Here is a 22,644-nt window from a genome sequence, read left to right as displayed (position 1 = left end):
TAAGTTGCACAAATTTACTGAGTTTTGGTAAACAGACTGCTAATTCATCAACCACATGTATCCGGTATAAATAAAGTCTGTGGCATAGGTGTCAGAATGTTGTATAATGGCCCACTCTGACACCAGTTAAGGAAACCTGCTTTTCATTCCAGTGTGCTGCAGAGATCAGGCTGTAGTGTTTTCACTCAACCATATTTGGTCAGACAACATGTGCAGCCTCTCCTACAGAGTAAGAAATTGTTTGTATTAGATTTGAGCCATTTCCCAAGCCTGAGTCAGATGCCTGGGGAGTTCAGTCAGACCAGTGAGATCTCTACAAAAACCAGCTCATTAAAAGCAGCTCTTGTTTAATGATCATATGAAGCAGTAAGTTTTTTTTTGGATCTCCATCATAGCACATTTCTCTGAGGATGCTTTAGAAAACAAGACTAGATCAAAGCCTATTATGTGGCTGTACTGCACATGGCCAACATACAGAAATGTGGCCAATTCATTACAGTTGTAAATGATGGTGTGTATAATGTGAATTTCTGGATATTAAATGGTAATTGAAATTTTCTGCACAGGTCCCAGTAATATTTGTTGTTAAGGTGCATTGAATATATGATATGTGTAGTACATCAAGGCTAATCCACATCAAGCATATTTCATGTAAACCAAATGATTTGCTGAATCTCTTGCAAAAATATCATATAGGAGAGAATAAGCGAACATGGCAAAAAAAAGAGTCTTGAGTACGTGTGTTTGCAAAATAACACTCCCTTTACTTCTGCACAGTTTTTGGTCACTCTGCTTACCATATATGTCAGCTTTTTGAGTCAGACAGCAACACTGAGCCATTCAAACTGGCTGTTGCTTAGCAAGGTATCATCAGTTTGCTCTGAGCAGGAAGGCGGTGGGGCCAGACAGGAGGATGTCACAATAATTTTCCTGTTGGTGATAAAAATGTCAAAGAAAAAAAACATTTCTGCTGGTTTGCTTTGTATTGTCAGATATTGTCATGAGAGTTGTTGAAAAATTAAATAAAAATGTCTCAAGTTTTGTAGCATTTGAGTGAAGATATAGATGTTTTATGATTTGCATAGATTGAAAAATACAGAGTGACAGACCTCAAAGTCACTGTTTTGTGTGCTCCTATTATGTGCACACGTACGGTTTCTATGGGCATGGAATTTCATTTTAATTCATCTTTGTATGTGTCAGTGGTTTCCAAAGAGCACATAAGATATATATGCCTGCAACTGCGTGCCCAGATGTTGTTTTTATGTTAAGCAGGCAAAGTAAAAGTGATCATTCTCGATAATATCGTTTTGATTGACATACTAATTTCCTCAATTGTAATTCCCATTATGTGCTAGCATCAAGCTAATGGATTGAGTGCTAATTGTTTATACAGCAGTCAATTAATCAAGTAATCAAAAAATTGATTCAGGAGTCATAATTCCTTCATGTATTTCTCATAATTATTTCTGGTGTAACAGAAAAACTGGTTGTTTAATTTTGATAGCACAAAAGCCAATAAGGGAAACCCCAACACCTGGCCACCTGCAGCTACTCAGTGAGACAGCCAAATATTCTCTATAATAAAAAATGACTCAATACAAGCTGCTATAATGGTGTGAAATGGTAGATACTTCTCGTCTCTTAAGTGGACGTAGTCCCTTCTCTCCCCAGTCCCTCTTTGTATTTGGAACATTGATTCATTACTTAGAGCTATTCCATTCCTGTCAATATTTGTGCCGCATTTAGCAGCTCGTTCCTATCTGCTTGAACAAGGTTAATTTTCTCTTGACTTGTCTGCCTGCACTCCTAACCATTACCTTTACATGCAGCGGTGAGTGTTAGATTGGTCGTCAGTGATCTGGATTTTGGCTATAAGGCTGCAGATAGGTTGCTGTAATCCTCTGACTTCAACAGAGTCAGAGCTAACCAGTCATAAGAAGCTGCTGTCACACTTGCTGTGTCTAGCCTTGAAACACAGAGAGCCCACTGGAGCTTTGACTCTCACTAAAGCACATTCATTGGTCATTGTAGAAGTTTGTTTGTGGTACCTGTGCTAGTGGCTCAGAGAAGCTGAGAGGGTTAGTGAAAGTCAATCCATGACGTCATCATCAATTGAAAGAGTACAGTCTGGTGGTGTTTCTTTTTCAGAAGTCAAAAAGACAAGTACTAAGTGTGTGCCAACTTGAAAAAATAATAAGTTGAGAGTCATCCCAAAAAAATTATGTAAATTCCTGTGAACGATTAGTCATGATCAGAGAATCCCACTCAAAGGGCTGGGGAAGGAGGACCACTTACCTCTGTTTAGAGAGCTTGCTGCTTAAAGGTTCTTTTTATTTATTTTATTTTTTTATTTATTTTTATTTATTGTCATAGATCCTCATTTCAGTGTTTTGTATGTTTAAAAAAGTAACTAAACCCTTAAGCCACTTTTTTTTCTGCTGAAGATCAATTTAAATAGATATTTAGTAGTGTTAGATTGATTCAGGTCCAAATCTTGACATTTTAATGAAACGTATTTGAATTTTCCATTTTGTGTTATAAATATGTATAGTGAAAACACCACAAGATGGCACTGCTTTCAGCCCCCACCCTGCCGCCCATCGCGCCCACCCCACCCAGATTAATACTTTCACATTTTAGATGCATTTTTGGTTTTTGTTTTTTTGATTTCATGGATAGCAGAAGTTCAGTCATGACTCTGGGGTTTAGTTACTCTTTAAGTAAATGTAAATGGATACAGGGAATGGTGTATATATTCCAAACAGCCTTGTTTTTTAGCTGGCTTCACTGGAGTTGAAAACCATTTCAAATTGTAGATGAGATATTATCTTCCCTCTGCCACAGTATTCCTCCTTCTTCACATTCTTGTGTTCCACTGGGATTGGCTTTATTTAGTTCTTGTGTTGGTTGCTGATGACATAAGACTGAATAAAGCCTGTCTTCTTGCTTCTCCCCTCTTTCTTTCTGTCTCTATGTTCTGATGCTGGTATTCCAAAGGAATGCAGAGTTGAATTCCTCAGCAGGGCTTGAGGCAACAGAACAGCTATGTAGTCTGGGGTTAATATTGCCTTGCTAATTCTGCACCAGTACCTTATTTAGAAGATGCACAAACAAAAAATATCAATACCAAAATGTAAAAAGTCTCTGTTACGCTGTAAAAGCACCTACAGGAATTTAGTGGAATCAACTAATGTTGAACCAACCCTGGAACAAAGCTGTTAAATGAAAAGAACTGACTCTTCAGACTGAGAAAATGTGAAAGGAACTCAAATTTTGTATACTGATGTTTATCAATTTGACAACAGTTGAGTAAACTTAATGTTAAATTTAGTAACATTATTTTTCAAGTTAACTAGTGGCTATGCATATTTATAACACAAAACTGAAAATTCAAATACTTTCCGCTAAAATGTCAAGATTTGGCCCTGAATCCATCCAATCCTATTTAAATTGATTTCCAGCAGAAAAAGTGTTTTAGGGGTTTAGTTAGGCCCAGTGAATTTGCTAAGGTTCCCTAGTGAGCAAAACTCTGGATCTAAAAGGAACGGTACATGCATTATTTTGGACAAGATACCACAGAGATGCAGGACTAGGTACAATGCATTAAGGAGCCCACCTCAATACCACATCTAAAACACATTTCAGACAGTTTGGGTTTGCACTTATGTAGATTCTCTGTAGTGAGATATAGTTGGCGAAGAAAATTATAGTGAACAAGCCTGTACCATGTGCTATCAGTAGCGGACTATCTTGACGCAAGTCTGATGAGAGTTGTTCTTCGAGTGCTGCATTTAAGTCTGACTCCCATCTCTCTCTAGATCTGTGCAAACCTGGCTTAGGGCATTCTTTCAGCAACAAGGAATACATTCTAGAGATGAACTTATGTACCCCTCCTTCCTATAGCAATTTCGCCACCTGGCCACCTCATTCTGGAGTCCAGGCTGCTTCTAAGAAAGATCCTTAACTGAAGATAACAAAATAAAGTCTTGTTGGAAAGATCATGTTTCCTCTTCGTTTGTTCAAAGGATATAAAAAGTCCATTCTCGTAGCAGTCTTCTGAGTAATGGATTCTTTTCTGATCCCAAGTTTCCAGGCTCCTGTTCAGAGTCAGTGGAATAAGCTTCGAAGCTTCACACCATATTTTGGTAAAATGTATTGTCAGATCTGCTTGACAAGGTTCTAGGATTCCATATATACATAAAATCACAAGGCCCATTTTCTTTTGAGGGATAATGCAATTTGTACACAGGAGGGGTTATTGTCCTCATAAAAGAAGTAGTGTCTGTTGCTATGTTGTACATGTACAATGAAATTGAATGCAGTCCTCGTTGGTGCCAAGACTCAAAAATACTCTATAAAAAGCGTTAATAGATAAATGAAACCATAGATTAAATAACTGAAGCCAACAGGGACAAGTGATAGACATAAAAACATACACACATACATTACACATTCTGCTGTTGTTGATTGCACAATTCTTAATATTTCACATAATGTTTATTGCACAAAGGTATTTAATATTTGCAGCAGACCAGGGAGCATTAAGTACGGTTGTGGCTTTAGCCAAGAAACTGTTTTTTAACCCGCTTGTCTATGTTTTTATTGTCCTGTATTGTTTGCCCGAGGGCAGCAGTTCAAGCTGAGAGTGTCCCGGGTGCGATTGGTCCTTGAGGATGCAGTGGGCATTCTGGAGACCTTTGAGAGAGAGAGTAGAAGGCAGCCAGTGCTTTTCTGTGGGGTGACGCTGACCCCCTGGAGACATTTCCTCTCTGCTGCCATGCAGCTGGTGAATCACACACTTGCAGTAAGCCAGAACACTCTCTATGGAGCAGTGGTAGAAGGTCACAAGCAGTTTCTGAGCATAGTCATTGTTCCTGGGTATCCTCAGGGAATAGTCTTTGCTGTGCCTTCTTAATCAACACTGTGGTGTTAGCCCTCCTGGTCAGGTCCTTCTCTATATGGACCTCCAGAAACCGGAAGTCAGAGACCCTTTCCACGCAGTCCCTGCTGATATACACTACCAGTCAAAAGTTCTCCTTCTCCTTCAGTGATTTTCTTTATTTTTATTATTTTTAACATTTTACATTAATACTGAGGACATCTAAACTATGAAAAAATAAGTATGGAATTATGCAACCCAGAATATGTTTTATATTTTATATTTTCCAAAGTAGCCATATTTAGCTTTGATGACAGCTTTGCACACTCATTTTCTCTGAGACTCATTTTCTCAGTCAGTCTCATGAGATAGTCACCCGAAATGGCTTTTAATTCACAGGTGTGCCTTGTCAAGTTAATTTGTGCTATTTCTTGACTTCTTAATGTGCTTTAGACCAGTTGTCTTTTAGTGCTACTCCAACTACTGTAGAAATCAATATTATGGCAAGAAACGCGCTAGATAAAGAGAAAAGACAGTCCATTACTTTAAGATCCTTGAATGTATCCCCAAGTGCAATCGGCAGAACCATTGAACACTGTGATGAAACTGGCTCTCATGAGAACCGTCCAAGGAAAGGAAGCTACCTCTACTGCGGAGAATAGGTTTATTGAAATTACTAGCGTCAGAAGCTAATTTAGAAAACCAATTTTTTGCACCTAAGATTGAACCCACAAAAATGCTTCTCAGAGTTCAAGTGGAAGACTTATTTCACATCCGCTGTGCGGTGGAAACTGCGTGACTCAGTCCTTCATAGTCAAATTTTGGCAAAGAAGAAGAACAACAAACAGAAGAGACTTGCTTGAGCCAAGGAACACAATGAATGGACATTAGATCAGTTGAAGTTGTTAACTGTCCAGTTTATTGTCTATGTGGACCCCTAGATATTTGTAGCAGTCCACAGTGTCCACCTCAGTACCCCTGATGTTGATAAGGTTGTGAGGGGTATTCATCTTCCTGAAGTCCACCCGTAGCTCTGTAGTTTTCCCTATGTTGAGCTGCAGGTAGTTCTGTCCAGACCACTCCACGAAGCTGTCCACCACACCTCGGTATTCAGCTTCCTGGTCACTGGTGATGCAACCCACAATGGCAGAGTCATCCGAAAACTTCTGCAGATGGCGGGATTGTGAGCTGTACCTGAAATCTGAGATGTACAGTGTGAACAGATAGGGCTAGAGGACCGTCCCTTGAGGAGCCCCTGTGCTGCTCAATATGGTGTCCAAGGTGGTGTTCTGCAACCTCACGTACTGTGGCTGGCCAGTGAGGTCGTCCCCAATATATAAATCCATATTTGTTCTGTTATAATTTCAGTATCTTCAGTACTAATACACAATGTTGAAAACAATAAAAAAAACAAATTGAATAAGCAGGGTGTTTTAACTGGTAGTGTATAGGGACTGAATGTCTGTTTTTTCCTTCATAGTCGATAACCAGCTCTTTAGTTTTGATGGTATTGAGGACCACGTTGTTGTCCTTGCACCACACCGATAGCCACTCCACCTATCATCAGCATACTTGATGATGCTGTTGCTGGAGTGCGTGGGGGTGCGGTAATGGGAGTGTAGACAAGGGGGATCTGTGCAGCCCTGTGTGAATCCAGTGCTGAGGCTGAGAGCTGTAAAGTTGTGAGGGACAACTCTAACCCTCTTTGAACGGTTTGACAGGAAGTCTTTGATCGAGAGGTAGATGGATTGTGACAATCTCAGATCAGGCGTTTTGGCCACCAGTCTGTGGGGGCGGATGGTATTAAAAAGCCAAGCTACATCCTACAAAGAGCAGCCTGATGTTGCTCCCCTGCTTCTCCTGGCAGGTCAGAGCATTGTGAAGAGTCATAGCAATGGCATCCTCTGTAGACCTGTTTGCTCTATAGGCAAACCACTGTGTGTCCAGAGTGAGGGTGGGGCTTGTGATGATGTTCTCCGGGCTAGTTTCTGAAAGCACTTCATGACAAGAGATGTAAGGGGCATTGTACGGTAGTCGTTCAGGCTGCTGATGGTGGACTTTTTTGACAATAAGACTATTATAGAGGACTTCAGGCAAGATGGCAAGGTTGACTGGACTGTCCACTGTAGTGGACAACAGGACTTCATTCTTCTGAATGAACGATTTTTACAACTCTAATTTTCATTCAGTGTTTTTCCTTTTTTTGTCATTTTTTTCATTTCTTTACTTTTTTAATTTCACTCATTTTTACATTTATTTCATTTTTGTTTCCATTTTCATTTTCCAATTCAATTCATTTTCATTTTAGACATTTGACCTAAGATGGTATCTGATGGTATCTGCTTTTACATCCAGGCATTCTGCATCTTAAACATTTGTAATGTCCAGCATTTGAGGCAAATGGATTGCACCATATTTCCCAATGCTCTCATGTGGGTGGGGCTTTCATTTTTTGATTTCTGGAGAGAATTCCCCATCACTGGAGTCAGTGTCACCTTGGAATAGCAGTTCCTCTGCCAAGAGTAGTTTGAACTCCTGGTACTGGGAGGTTCTCCTTGTAGGTCACAACCTACGCCTCATAGCAAGAGGGTTCCAGGTTCAAATCCCGGTCTGGGCCCTTCTGTGTGGAGTTTTCATGTTCTCCTCGTGCCTGCGTGGGTTTTCTCCGGGTACTCTGGCTTCCTCCCACGATTCCAAAAACATGCTCATTAGATTAATTGGCTACTCTACATTGCCCCTAGGTGTGAGCGTGTGGTTGTCTGTTTTTGTGTGTCAGCCCTGCGATTGACTGGCGACCAGTCCAGGGTGTACCCCGCCTCTCGCCTATAGTCAGCTGGGATAGGCTCCAGCTCCCCCGCGACCCTGACAGATAAGCGATATAGAAAATAAATGGGTTGGTTAGAGAGAGAGAGCGAGAGCGAGAGACTGGGAGGGGAGGGGCGGGGCACACTGACAGAGCTGCATAGCAACAATTTCAATTCAGTTTAATTTAGTTTATTTATATAGCGCCAATTCACAACAAAAGTTATCTCATGACACTTTCCAATTAGAGCAGGTCTAGACCAAACTCTTTAATTAAACTGTAATACAGAGAGCCCAACATTCCCCCTTGAGCAAGCACTTGGCGACAGTGGCGAGGAAAAACTGCCTTTTAGAAGACAGAAACCTCAGAGCAGACCCCGGCTCAAGATGGGCGGCCATCTGCCTTGACCGGTTGGGTTGAGAGGGAGAGGGGGAGGAGCACACAAGCACAGATCCATAGCAGCAGTAATAATACTAGAAATACTGGAACTGTAGATAATGATAATGAAGTATACAGGAGGTACTACGGTGATTATGATAGCAGTATTAGTAACAGTAATAATGGTAGTAGCTGTACAGAGTAGTAACAGAATTAAATCAGATTATGACTAAACAGTAGTAATCGCAGTGAGTTTTGAGAAGGACCGCAGCAGGAGGTCCAACCACGATCCATGGGAATCTGCGAGACGAGAAAGCACAAGGACTCCAGGGAAGAAGTTGAGTTAGTAATATGCATTAATGGGACATAGATGTGTGCAGAAGGAGAGGGAGAGGAAGAAGGTATATGATATGATATGATAATAAGATATTATGGTTCCTGACTATTAAGGGCTTTGTATTGGTGGAGAAGAATTTTAAATTATGTTCTTTTAATTATGACCTTTTATACTTGTGTGCACCCGTGCAATAATTTCAATTCAATTCAGTTTAGCGCCAATTCACAACAAATGTTATCTCATGACACTTTCCAATTAGAGCAGGTCTAGACCAAACTCTTTAATTAACCAGCATTCTGAATGAACTTGAGAATTTTTAGAATCTTACTGGGGCAACCTGATAATAGGCAGTTGCAATATTCCAGCCTGTAAGTAACAAATGCATGGACTGATCTTCCTGCATCTTTCTGAGACAGATGTGCCTAGTTTTTGCAATGTTACTTAGGTGAAAGAAGGCAGTCCTTGAAATTTGTGTTAAGTGTGAGTTAAAGTACATATCAAAGATAGTTCCCAGATTCTTTACAGTGGTGCTGGAGGCCAAGGTAATACTGTCCAGGATAACTATATTTTCATATCATTTGTTTCTGACATGTTTAGGACCCAGCACAACAACTTCAGTTTTGTTTGAGTTTAGAAAAGTCAAAATAGTAGTGTTGGCAGTACTGCAAGTTGTGTAGGCTGTGGTTGTGATGGGAGAATACTGTGCTTTTTTGTGAAATCTTGAGGATTAAAAATTGACAAGCCATATCTTGTACTACACTATATAGACAACTGCGTTGTGATCGCATCTCCGTAATACAAATAATGTCACCACCCATTATCCTATGACTATGAGACTATGCTTTAGGTCTGTTATACCAATGGACCATGATGTGTATTTAATGCAAACACATCTTCAAAGAAAATTCTTTTGCTTTTATTGGAACCCGAATATATTTTTGTTTTCTGCATATTTTTTTGTTGGTATCTTTAAACTTTGCCAGTGTTTTTTTTTTTTTTAAAAATAAAGTCTTTTCATATACAAGTGTAGTGCAGTGTAGCACATCTAAAACAGGCTGTGGTGAAGAACATTTGACCATGAGTTCACAGCACTGTAGAGAGCATAATTGTTTGCAACCAATGAACTTTACTGTCTCTCTTCTCACTCAGACATCCTGTGTGGTGTGCCTTACCAGCCCTGTTGCTTGTGCTGCTGGAGCACAGTCTGAGCAGTGCATTACTAACACACTCTGAGTCACTGCACACCCTATTTTTCAATATGTGTACTGCTGTCACAAGCCACTTTGGGCTCTGACAACTGCATACTGTTTGGTCTGTCATCTACCAGAATGTCAAAGCTGCACCCAGAGTAGACACATCTGCAGCTCCTAAAAGTAAATTTGATGAATCTAGGACATTGAGAAAGTACTGACATTATAGTGGTTACTAGAAGTTCTAATTCTGGTGTGTTTGTTTTTTTTCTTTCTTTTTTCAGTGTGATTTTCTTGTATGTAACATCTGGGCTAATCTTGCTGCCTACAGCTGAAACAATGTCTTGCTTAATTCATCTGGGACACCAAATACATGTACTGCCACTTGGCTTGTTAAAGATCCAAGCCTTTGAACACTTGATCTGATCTCACCAGCTGTGTGCATCATATCACCTCCAGAGGAGCCTGATGATAACCCCTTCTTGTATGTTCTTTCTTTTCAGCGGGGTTGACCCACTCGCTTCCCCTGTTAAAACTATATTGCTCTGCTCTATGATGCAGTGTTAATTTTCTCTCTTTGAGAGCTACTGATGTTCCAGACCCCCTGAACCTGTGGGTGAACCTCCTGTCTGGGTGGTCCTCTTCTGAGAGAAAATAGGTTGCATGCAGTGCTGGTGGCTCAAACATGGAATTGTCTTAGCAGGAAGTTCTTTTGAATAACACACAACCAACAACAACCCACAATGTGCCTCTGGAAATGGATGCGCTAGCATGGTTGGATGAGTTAGGTATGGAAGGACTTGACTGGCCTACTTCGAGTCCTGACCTCAACCCCATCCAACACCTTTGGGATGAACTGGAATTGAAATTGCAAGCCAGGCTTGATCTCGCTATTGCTCTCCTGCAATGAATGGTCAAAAGTCCCAGAAGAGTGGAAGATGTTATAGCTGCAAACCTGTCTGCGTGTTTAGAATGCAATGTCATGTAAATCCCCTGTTGGTGTAATGTTCGGGTGCCCCGATACTTTTGTCTATATATTATAATGTTGGGATCAGCAACAAGCAGCACAGTGGATTAAAGAAAGTGAAAATTATACCTATCACCAAGACATAGAATTAATTTCTTAAGCAAAATAAAAATCTTACTGCGTCATCACACAAGCTGCACAAGTGTCACGGCTATCACACACACTCAGACAAAAGCAAAAGCACCTGTTACCTTGCTAGGCTGCTGGATTTAAACTGCAGGACAAGCTGTTCTGTGGACAATATGGAAGATGTTGGTTAGAGAGATACCATACTATCCCTAGGATATAGCTGTTGTACTACATTGGTCAAACTGATGAACATAATGGGGGGGTAAATTATGTTGCCATCCCACAATAAAACATGAATTTGAATTTTTGCTTCATTTATTTTTCATTAAGTGGAACAAAGAACGTTAAAGAACATCTGTTTTCTTGTAAGAGGTCCCAGTAGTGATGGATATCTGACACGTGACAGTCAGTATGGACTGAATCGCTATCATTATTTGATATAATGTAAAGTGTATCTGTCCTGTTCACGCTTCTGTGTTGATTCCTGTGTTTGCTCATGTGTGATACTATACTTGGCATAAGCATATCTTCGTCTCCTTGTCCATTATGTTTGTTTATATTTTTACAATGAACTGAATACTGAAACGATCACTGATGGTTTGAATAGAGACTTGATCTGCAGTAGGATTGACAGCATGACATGCTGAGTTTTTCGGTTTTAGAGAGCCATTGTGAAAGTACAATTTGTCATTAAGATAAGTCACTATAATATTTGTCTAGTTGCTAGTGGAGAGTTCTGCCATGAATCGAAACAGAGTTTGGTCTGGCCTGAAGGACATGAGATATGTACAGTATCTGTCTTCCGCAGATAGACAGGATGTTTGGCCTCAGGATGACAGTTGACTGCTGTCACTTCATAATGACAGTAAACAAATGGTAATATCTTAAGCTTTATAGCACTTTTATCCAAAGTGCACACAACCACACACACACACACACACACACACACACACACACACACACACACACACACACATATATATATATATATATATATATATATATATATATGTATAGATATATGTATAGATATATATATGACTATGTTATGTATTTTAGAAAAAATTCTGTCTTATCTATCTATCTACACACAGATAACACAAATTTCAGTTGATTGGCTTCTGTAGACTTTTAGTTTACTCTCTTTTCTCAGTAACTGCAGTAATTACTGTTGTCATTCTGCACTTCCTCTTTCAGTCAGGGTGGAGTGACAACCCTCTACAAGCCTTCCGGAGCCCCCAGACTTTGTATTTTGAAAAAGGATTATCTCTGACTTTGATTTGATGCTAATCAAGTCAAAGTCAAATATGCTAACTTGTTTGGCTTTCAAAGCCATGAGCTCCTAATGTCTTGTAGACAAGCACTGAAGATGCAGGAGATTTGTAGCAGCCATGACATATAGGCTTGAATAAGACAAGTTCCCTCTTATCTCTCCTTAAGCCAAACAGTTTGTCTTTATACTCAGTGCGGACAGGATACACTGGTCCCAGATGATTCATAGCTTGGAGTATACAAATGGCTGAAATGCCCTTTTATGGCATTGAGGGACTTTTTAAATCAGGATATGACATCATAACATCTCAGAAAAACCTTGTCTTTCCAGAGTGGAGAAAGATCCCTTTACCTCTCCCAGACACATATTCCAAACCAAAATACAGTGAAGCTGTTGTGTATAATAATAATAATAATAATAATAATAATAATAATAATAATAATAATAATAATAGCTTTATTCATATAGCTTTCAAAAACCAGCTTTCCAAAGTGCTTAACAATCACTAAAAAAAAACTGACAAGCTGTGCACAGTTAGAAGGCAGTAAACAAACAAATTAAATTAAATTAAAATACATAAAAAATAAAAGGAAATATACAAATTAAAACCAATAAGTTAAAGGGGACAGTAATAAGACAGCATCACATAAAAGCTAGTCTTTAAAAGTGGGTTTTGGGAAGTGATTTAAATGAAGTCACTGACCTTGCAAACTTTATCTCCTCTGCAAGGTCGTTACAAAGCCAGTGGGCTCTGACAGCAAAAGCCCGGTCACCTATAGTTTTTAACCTCAACTGTGAAACGACCAGGAGGGCCTGAGGATCCACCTGAGGATCTCAGGCTTCTATTATATAACTTGGAGCCAGACCCAGACGTGCATTAAAAGTGATCAGTAAAATCTTATCAATTCTAAAACGGACTGGCAGCCAATGAAGGGAGGCTACAATAGGGGTGATGTGATGTAGAAGCCTAGCTACTGTGTTCTGAACTAGTTGGAGGCATGATAAGGACTTGTGGCAGATGCTGGACAGAAGAGAGTTGCATTAGTCTAACCTGGAGAAAATGAAGGTGTGGCTCCTTTTGAGATCAGACTGCGGGAGGAGTGGTTTTAGTCTTGAGCTCATACGTGTGTTGTGCTGAAGTATAGCAGCCTGAGAGCTGTGTAACCAGATGTCTGAAATTAGTTCAGACATGTTGCTGCAGAAAAATCCATTGTCAGCCAGTAACATATTTGTGAGACCCGACACATGATAATCATAATTGCATTATCATAATCATCTGATTTGGATTTGTAACAGTGGGTCATAATTGGAGTAACCTGTTTTCTGTAGAAAAGAATGGTGAATGGAATGTATTTTTATATTTGTGAATGAGTGACCTTTCTTCTGAACTTCATTTATTGTTTTGTTTGTTTGTTTTTTTTTAACGGATAATAGATGGGCTGCCATGGGCTTCACGGTGTCCTTTTATTAGTTTCTCTATGTATGATACATCAGAATTTTTTTCTAATTCCCTCAGAGTTGAAATTGCTTGGGGACCAGTGATATACTGTCTTACACAACAGTCATCAGTGTAGAGAGCCAGCCAAATTGAAAGCAACTTTTTCGCTGTGTGTTACAAAAAAAGTAAAGTGTATTTGAAGAATGTTGAACTGTTCGTTTGAGTGTTGTGGGGGAATTGTGCATTGCATTTCAAGATCTAAGTCATTCTGTAGTATTTTGATAGTATCAGCTTTCGTTTTTTTGCAACAGTTACATGATCACAGTTGAATTTGCTTGAAAATCTTGAAATTGCTGCAAGGTTTTGTTTGTTTGTAGATATGTAATATGTAAAATGACTGTACCCTGGTCTGTGTCTTTCCTTTTCTTCAGCTAAAGAGGAGAAATCCAGAGTTCATAATCTGACTGGCAGGAGGCCTGCGACTAATACACTGGTTTACATCAGGTATTTACTTCACGACCTTCTTTATAGTTTAAATCACTCATTGGCTATATTGTGAAGCAATATACCCTACCTCAGTATATTTCCAAGTTAAAATAAAGGTTGGATCTTTTCATTCTCTTTTTTTCAGTGGAAAAAAATATAGTAATATAAAGGGCTAATTGTTTGACTTTTTTGTTTTTAAATTTCAGTAGTTTTACAAGAAGTTGTTACCATTGATATCTTAACAAAAATCTCATTGCTCTTGAGGGATAGACCAGTTATTGGTTTGGTCAACTATTGGTCCAATATTCAGATTTTTTTTTTTTTCCATATCTGTGCTTTAATTTAGTTTAAATACTTATTCTGATATCGTTTTCTTCTGAGAATCTTTTTGTTTGGGATTAAAATTTTGTTCTATTTGAGTTATCTTTTTATTTTGACGCTTCCTTTATTGCTGTGATGCTTTTGCATCCTAAAGCATCACTCTCCAATTATGTCTAATAGTGATGTGGATTATGAAGTACTTCATGATCACTGCCTTTCAGTCTTGGTAAACCATATTATCAGTCCACTACTGGACCCCTACCTACACTAAAAAACTCCTGCAGCCTGAAATCCTCTGCAGCAATCTGATCCTCTGATCAGGGTTTGTTGGTCATTCCTCACTGCAGGCTCAAGGCTAATGAAGACTGTGCTTTTGAGCTTATACAGTGCCTATAAAAAGTGTTCACCCCTACTGAATGTGTTCACCCCTTTTACTGCTTTTATCAATGGAATCACGGTCAAAATAATTTGGCTGTTTTACAAAAAAACATCCAAAAAAAGGAAAAACTCTTTAATGTAAAAATGAAAACGGATTTCTATAAAGTAATGTCAATTTATAATGTGAAACAAGCTACTGCATAATTGTTCACACCACCATTCAAGTCAGTATTAAGTAGGTGCACCCTGGCCACAATCTGGGCACTGAGTCTGTGTGAATAGGTCTCAATCAGGCTTGCACATTTGGACATCTGGACACTGCAAGTTTACTCTTCTTTGCAAAACTGCTCAAGGTCTGTCATGTTGCACTGGTATGAGGTGTGACCTTTCCCTGTAGGACTCCTTCTTCAGTTTGAGGGCACCTTTCACTTACAGTGTTCACCAGGGGATTCGAGAATTGCTGCCGCGACTAACGTTAGAGATCTTCTGACCGCAGCTGCGAACAGCCACCTCTGCAGTGGCAGGGTGGTACATGGCCCACTCGGACTCCATGTCCTCCACCACCCCCAGGATGCAGTCGCAGTTCTGCCTTAGGTGGAAGTTGAAGTCTATTCTGACTGCATCCTCAGCCAGACGTTCCTAGCAAACCCTGATTGTTTGTTTGGGTCTCCTCTGCTAGTCAGGTCTGCCAGGTCTATCTGGCATCCTCCCTTTTCCTGCATGTGGAGCTATAAATAAGTCCACTCACACTCTCCGTCTCTCACCCAAGGCACCCAAGGGTCGAACCCCTCTCGAGGAGACTGGTTCCAGAGCCCAAGCTGGGCGTGGAGGTGAGCCTGACTATATCTAGCCGGTATCTCTTAACCTCTCGCAGAACTTCAGGCTCCTTTCCCACCAGTGAGGTGACATTCCACTGGAGGACAGACCCATGTCCTTGCTTTGGGATAGGCCTGACTGGACCCCATGGGCGAAGGCATGGCCACCAAGCACTTGCATCCAGGACAGGGCCCCAGTAACCCTCTGCGCAGGGTACACTTCTTGTTTTTCTCTCGGCTTGAGGTTACAGATAGCAGAGCAGCACATAGGCGAGTACTGCCTCCTACCAACCAAGCACAACGTGAAGAGGGTCTTCTCCAACATTAACCCTCAGAAGACTGCTGGCTGTGTGCTGACAGACAGTGTAGAACAGCTGAAAGACATCTTTCCAGACATATAATATCTCCCTCAGCCAAGCTGGAGTGCCCATCTGTTTAAAAAGTAGCATAATACCTTTACCTAAGAAGTTAAACCCAGCCTCCATGAACAACTACTGCCCTGTAGCCTTGCTGAAGAAGGTGGACCTCCCCATCCCAACCATGACCATGTTTTACAGAGGCACCGTGACACAAATTGAACAGAATAGTGAGAACTGCTGAAAAAGTCATTCGTGGCTTGTTGCCGCCTCTGCAGGACATTTACACTGAGCGCTGAATATGATTCCATTTATAAAAGCAATTAAAAGGGACAACATCCAGTGTGAGTTATTACTGTACTTTTTATAGGCACTGCAGGCCCTAAACTTTGCATCTTTTGGGAAATTGACAAACTCCTCCTAGGGGATCAGTGTGATCCACATCAGACTTGATCAGTATGTTTTAAAGACCTTCAGGATGAAAAGTTCATAAGTGCTTGAGTTTTGTTTGCAGAGCGTGGCCGTGGCAGGGCCTTGATTTTTGTTTGAAATTGTCAGTTTATTCCTCTTTTTTTGATTGGTGGATTGATTTGAAGCTATTTTTTCTGCAGTTTGAACCTTTACTGAAGCTATTATTACATTCAAACCTTCATCTCTTGCTCTGTTTCCCGCCCACAAAGGACCAAGGCTTTCCCCATGCTTCCACCCTGTCAGCCATTTTGTCCTTCCTCTTCATTAGGCCAACTGGCAGTTAGGTTTAGGATACGCGCCAAACATGAGCCACACTCAAAATATCTTGAGAAAATTCTAGTTATCATCAGTCATTTGTTGAAACTTCACAGAAAATGCTTTGATTTACATGTTAATTTCTAGTAGATAACCAAGGGGAGTGCAAAACACAGCAAAACAAACTAATTTCTCTCACTGACTCTCATTTACTCTCACAGGCATATTGCGGTCGTGTTAGAGGCCTGCTTTCTTCTCTCAAACACTTACAAACACTTTTCACTTACATTAATTTCCTGGAGGCTTAACGACCATAATACTTAATCAAGCACGTCTTCACCCCAATACTTAATCATTTATGTCGTTGGGACTTGTCCCCATAGGCAAGGTGGGAGTAAGGCGGGTCCTCACAATATGACCACGTCACCAGTTTTTTGTCCCCACTACTAGTTAGAGTAGGGATATAGATTCTTTCTTTGTTACTTTCTTTTTTAAAAAGACAAATAAATAAAAAAAAATAAAACCTGATTACATACTGCCGTACTGTTTTTTATCTGCTGATGCTTATCAGTCTGATGCTAAAGTACCAAGCAACTATTTGTAAGAGGCACAAACTGGTGCTGTATTTAGTTAGTGGTCTGTTTTTTACTTTGTGTGGGAACTGCTGCCATAGTTAAGGGATGTAGAGAATTTTGGGAACCAAAAATCCACAACATTCATATACAAGCTTGCTTTGAGCAATCAGTTGTATTCATCATGTGCCAAGATGTGATTATATTTACAGTGCCAAAAGAGAGGAAGGTTTAGGTCAGAACTGTTGATGGTCTTGATCAATCATATATGATATAAGATGAACTTTATTGATCCCACAGTGGGGAAATTCACTTGTCGTGGCAGCTCACAAGAACACAAGAAGAGTGCAAAAAGTGTGCATAAACAGTTACAAAAAATATAGAGGTGAAATAAATTAACAATTTACAAGGTAAGTAAAAATAGTACACTATAAAGCTATTTACAAGTCCTCATAAGGGAAGAAAGAGGACTAGACCATAGAATTATACAGAACACTATATCAAACACAATTAATTTGTCTTGACTAACCACTTTGCATCATGTTAGGTGTGTGTTGGGTGGAGGTGCAGAGGAGTAATCATGGTGGCCCTGTCACTAAAAATCGGCGTTGGGAATGTGGTGAAGACCATGCAGTTTGAGCCCTCCACCATGGTGTACGATGCCTGCCGTATCATCAGGGAGAGAGTTCCTGAGGCACAACTTGGCCAGCGTGAGTTCTGTGTCTTTCTTTTCCCCTACACACACACACACACAAACACATTTGAAGGTACCAGTATACTGCAGCAGTCCTGTTTCAGAAACCTCCTTCCCCCACCAAGTTGAAATTTGGGGGCACTATGTCAGCAGTTTATATGTGTGTTGAAGAAAAACTTTGTTGGTGTTCAAAATAAAGTGACCAATCAGAGACGAGATGCCAGCCAGTCCCTTCCATTCATACCTCCAGTGTCTCAGAGTCAACTTAGGAGAAGATGTTGAACAGCTGCAATCATGTTAAGAGGGCTTGACCAAGTACTTATTACAACCCCTGTGCTCAAATGCATTTTTGCATAAGGAGCAGAAATTCTCCCTCATGAAAATAGTTTTTTGCTCGCAGATACTAGCATATATCATTGAGAGTAATTCTGTTCACATGCAAATAATGGAGACCCCCCCCACCCCCCCCAAAAAAACAAAAAACACCCAAATAAATAAATAAGTGCAGTATTGGTACAAACCAAGCCCAGGACCGTGAAGTAAAATGCAGGAGAATGTTCAATGGTAGATTAATTGTGGTCTTGCTACCTTTGTCTAGTTGATTACGTCTAATCAGAAGTGATGCAGTTCAGAACATTGCTATAAACTGAGAATGCTCTGCTCTACAGTATGTCGGCTGGCATGCATGCAGATTTATCTCTTACATAAGCCATTTCAATTGCAGCTTTCTGCATTTCTTGTTCCAACCTTAAGTCATTTCACCTATATAAAGGTAGCCTTAAAATCAGAATCTGTGTTCGCCTAGTTCAACAGCTTGTTTCTACTCTCCGGCATCGAAAGTGTAACAGTTCTCCTGTCTTGCCCTCCAGAGACAAGTGGTCACAAGCATTACGTGATATGTTTGAAGCAGAATGCGTTGAAACATTAGTCATCCAGTGAAGGAAGCTAGTGCACGTAAATGTATAAATGTACAGACACATGTAAATACCTGATATTTTATATTTTATAAATAAAGGAATTCTGATTCTGGTTGTGATTTAAAGTTACAGCCAGCACAAGTACTTCAGCATATGGATATTCAGCCATTATGGTTCAACTTACACTAAGTAACGCACTTGGAGTGACTCACTCGTTATCTCTGTTTCCTTATGCAGCCAATGACTATGGACTATTTCTGTCTGATGAAGACCCAAAGAAAGGCATCTGGCTCGAGGCAGGAAAGGCTCTGGACTACTACATGTTGAGGAATGGAGTGAGTAATTTTACACACACTTAAAAAAAAAAAAAATAAACACTGTACATTATACTGCTATACAGGCTATATATACATATCAGCATAGTGGTGGAAGGTGATGATTGTAGTATTGTATACTACATAGGTTATACTGGAATTATAGGAAAAATATACCCAGAGTGAATTAAATCCTCTCAGTGTTGTGACACCCCCCCCCCACCACACACACACACACAGGTAATTTGATTACTTTTAGCTTAGCAGTTTCCACCATGTAAGCAACATTAAAATAAAGGAAACAGCAGAATTTGAGACAGGGACTCTTTCTGGTCATGGCATCTATATCAGGTAATAAAGCAGGATGAACCTTAAGAACCTTCATATCAGCTGATAATGTGCTTGCGAGTACATATTCCCTAACATATTTTCAATTCATCTAGCATAAACCAGACGACATACAAAAAGCCAGGTACCCCTGGAGATCTAGTACCCTTGGGGGAGTGATTTATTTGGTACTGCTGAAGAATCTGCAGCTAAAGAGATGGAATCAAAACGTGTTAACCAAAATATCACTGTGAGCTTTAGTATTAGTGAAACCATTTTTACAAACTGGGGATAGGTGATATGTATTGAATGAATAATAATCTTCCATTTGCATGTGTAAGTTGTTTAAGCAGTGGACAGCAGATACTGTGGAAATATTTATTTATAGATAAATGCAGACTGGTTTAATGACGTTCCTCTTTTACCACATGAAACTTTATTTCTGATGCTTATTTAAATACATCTGCTGACTGGGGAGTGTTTAAAATAATTTATTTATCTATTTTTGTTCAGGTATTTGTGTACATTTGTTCCAAGTATTTACTTTGCTTTTGTTGATGAAATCATCAAAATGGCAGCAGAGTTGTCCCACAAACAGATGTGGTTCTGGGATTTCTGTTCTCAGTAAAAAAAAATCTTCTTTGCACTGCCTCATATGAATGAACCTCTCACGTGTTGACACCTCTCCTCCCATTTTTAACGCATTCCGTGCTGAATATCACAATACCACGCAGATGTCAGAGATGTCAAAGTCAGGAAAAACTGTCACAGCACAGCTTACGCTCGTGAGATTGGGAAAAATTCACTGCTGTGAATATTGGAAATAGTTCTGGTTTGTTTGTTCATTTTCAGAGTATCATGGATAACCAAGTCTGAAAGATCCCCTCGGCTTTTTGACATCTAATAACAAAGAGCTCCTGCCTTGTCCCTCTGTCTGTCAGGACACTCTGGAGTACAAGAAAAAACAGAGGCCTCTGAAGATACGCATGCTGGATGGCACAGTGAAGACTGTCATGGTGGACGACTCCAAGATTGTCAGCGACATGCTCATGACGATCTGTGCCAGAATAGGTCAGCTCTGTTACACACGTCTTACACTTCACTTGAACGACTGGACAGAACTACATATATTCACACGGCTGGTTTTTCTTTTATTATAAAAGGTTTTATGCATCTAAATAATCCTCAGCTTGTTCTTGTACTGTACTGTGAAATTCAAAGTAAACATAGAGACCTGAGTCTGTGTGTGTGTGTGTGTGTGTGTCAGGAATTACAAACTATGATGAGTACTCCTTGGTGCGAGACATTGGTGAGGAGAGGAAGGAGGAGAACCCAGGAACACTGAAACGAGACAAGACTCTTCTGAGAGATGACAAGAAGATGGAGAAGCTGAAACAGAAGCTCCACACAGATGATGAGTGTATGACAAGCACACATTCACACTGGGCACTTTTCTGCCAAAGTGTTTCACAGAGAATGGAGGGACCAGTAAGTCTTTACCACATCAGTTATTTTGGCTGTTAATTTTCCTTAGTGAACTGGTTGGACCATGGCAGGACACTGAGGGAACAAGGTGTGGAGGAGACAGAGATGTTGCTGCTGAGGAGGAAATTCTTCTACTCAGACCAAAATGTGGACTCCAGAGACCCTGTCCAGCTCAACCTGCTCTATGTACAGGTACAAAAACTTATTACATAGACCTGATAACTTTGTTTACCAGCATGTTTCAATTGCCATTTTTTATTTTGTCTCCTGTAAAGAACATGTATTTTCCCTGTCATGAAAAAGTTTTAAATCATCAGCATGAATCAATCAGATAGTCTCTTTATGTATTTAATGTAGTTAAATTCTTTAATCACAATTAATACATTTATCTAATTTCCCTCTTTACAAGGTCCTTGTTTGGAATAAAGGAATTGAATAAATGTCACTTTACATTACCTTCAAATATGAGTAGCCATAGCCAAGTAACAAGCAGCCATGTCAATACAGTGTTAGGTTTAGTCATAACATTGATGAGGATGATACACTGTGAAATAATCTGAAAGTAATGACAACCCTATAGCAAATCAGAATCAACATGTGTGTGTGTGTACGTGTGTGTACAGGCTCGTGACGACATTCTGAATGGATCTCATCCAGTCTCATTTGACAAGGCCTGTGAGTTTGCTGGATATCAGTGTCAGATCCAGTTTGGCGATCACAACGAGTCCAAACACAAGTCTGGATTCTTGGAGTGAGCGTTGCCTTCATATTAATATTCTCTGTTCTTTGTTGGTTATGTCCATTTTTGTTAGTTTCATCCTAGCGCATCTCTTTCCTCCCCAGTTTAAAGGAGTTTCTTCCCAAAGAGTACATCAAGCACAAAGGAGAGAAAAAGATCTTTCAGGTAAGAGGTGGTCTATGTGAAAATAAGTTCTGATTTCACAACACCCTTTATTGATATGATTCTGCATTAATCTTGATCAATGAACCAGAGTACTAGAGCATAGCTTGAAGATACATTCTCTGATTTTATTAAAGCTTCCAATATTAAAATAGAAGATGAGTAACACATGGATTTTCTTACTTCATTGCACACTAAGTTGATCTACTCCTCTGTTTCTGCAGGCGCACAAAAATTGTCAGAACATGACAGAGATCGAGGCCAAAGTGAGCTATGTGAAGTTGGCCAGATCCCTGAAAACCTATGGAGTGTCATTCTTTCTGGTCAAGGTGAGAAGAAATTTATCAGACAACATTTCTGATTGATGGATTGCAGAAAAGTAGATTGATGAGACAGAGAAGTTAACATTTGCTTTGAAAGTCAATTAAACTGTAATTACTGAAGCCACTGAGATTGAAAAAAATTGGTGACACGAAGTAAGTGATGATATTCAATGATGTCACATGACGGAAGTGACACCATTGGAACAGATTTGCAAAATCTGAAAGAAAACAAGATGAGCTACTGTACTTCTGTCGAGACTCTTCAGTGATTTCAGGTGGTCAGGTGCAGTGTGAATTGGGCAGCAGACAAAAGTGGAGACCTTGGCATTCTGATCCCTGGTTGTTGAAGGTAGCTGCTGGGACATGGAATGTCACCTGTCTGGTGAGGAAGGAGCCTAAGCTTGTGCACAAGGTCGAGAAATAGCTGAGAGTTGGGCTCACCTCTATGCACAGCTTAGGCTCTGGATATAACCTGAATGTGAGGGCTTGGACTCTCCCCTTTTCTGGAGAGGTGGAGGGCGGATGTGGGTTTACTTATAGTGTTTGAGTTTACCCCAGTGAACAAGAGGGTTGCTTCTCTGCACTTCCTGATCAGGGAACAGACTCTAACTGTTGTTTGTGCTTATGGAGGA

The 22,644-nt window shown here is 40.0% G+C and overlaps 1 protein-coding gene across 3 annotated transcripts in view; it reads left to right on the top strand.

Moving 5' to 3' along the window:
- tln1 (talin 1) overlaps positions 1-22,644 on the top strand; it is a 76,086-nt gene that overhangs the window by 2,451 nt on the left and 50,991 nt on the right. For 2 of the 3 annotated variants that reach the window (XM_046375121.1, XM_046375120.1), the window contains exons 2-10: positions 13,829-13,901; positions 17,599-17,761; positions 18,900-18,997; positions 20,245-20,374; positions 20,571-20,723; positions 20,838-20,980; positions 21,412-21,539; positions 21,632-21,692; positions 21,914-22,018. In XM_046375121.1, the coding sequence (XP_046231077.1) occupies positions 17,632-17,761; positions 18,900-18,997; positions 20,245-20,374; positions 20,571-20,723; positions 20,838-20,980; positions 21,412-21,539; positions 21,632-21,692; positions 21,914-22,018 (948 nt within the window). In that variant the 5' untranslated portion in view covers positions 13,829-13,901; positions 17,599-17,631. The remainder of the gene's footprint in view (positions 1-13,828; positions 13,902-17,598; positions 17,762-18,899; positions 18,998-20,244; positions 20,375-20,570; positions 20,724-20,837; positions 20,981-21,411; positions 21,540-21,631; positions 21,693-21,913; positions 22,019-22,644) is intronic. The other variant, XM_046375122.1, reaches the window with a different exon arrangement.

This window comes from Scatophagus argus, chromosome 20 (assembly GCF_020382885.2).
Source record: "Scatophagus argus isolate fScaArg1 chromosome 20, fScaArg1.pri, whole genome shotgun sequence".
Taxonomy (NCBI): Eukaryota; Metazoa; Chordata; class Actinopteri; family Scatophagidae; genus Scatophagus; species Scatophagus argus.
Note: the sequence above shows the minus strand (reverse complement) of the source record. Positions and strands in the feature narration are given on the sequence as shown.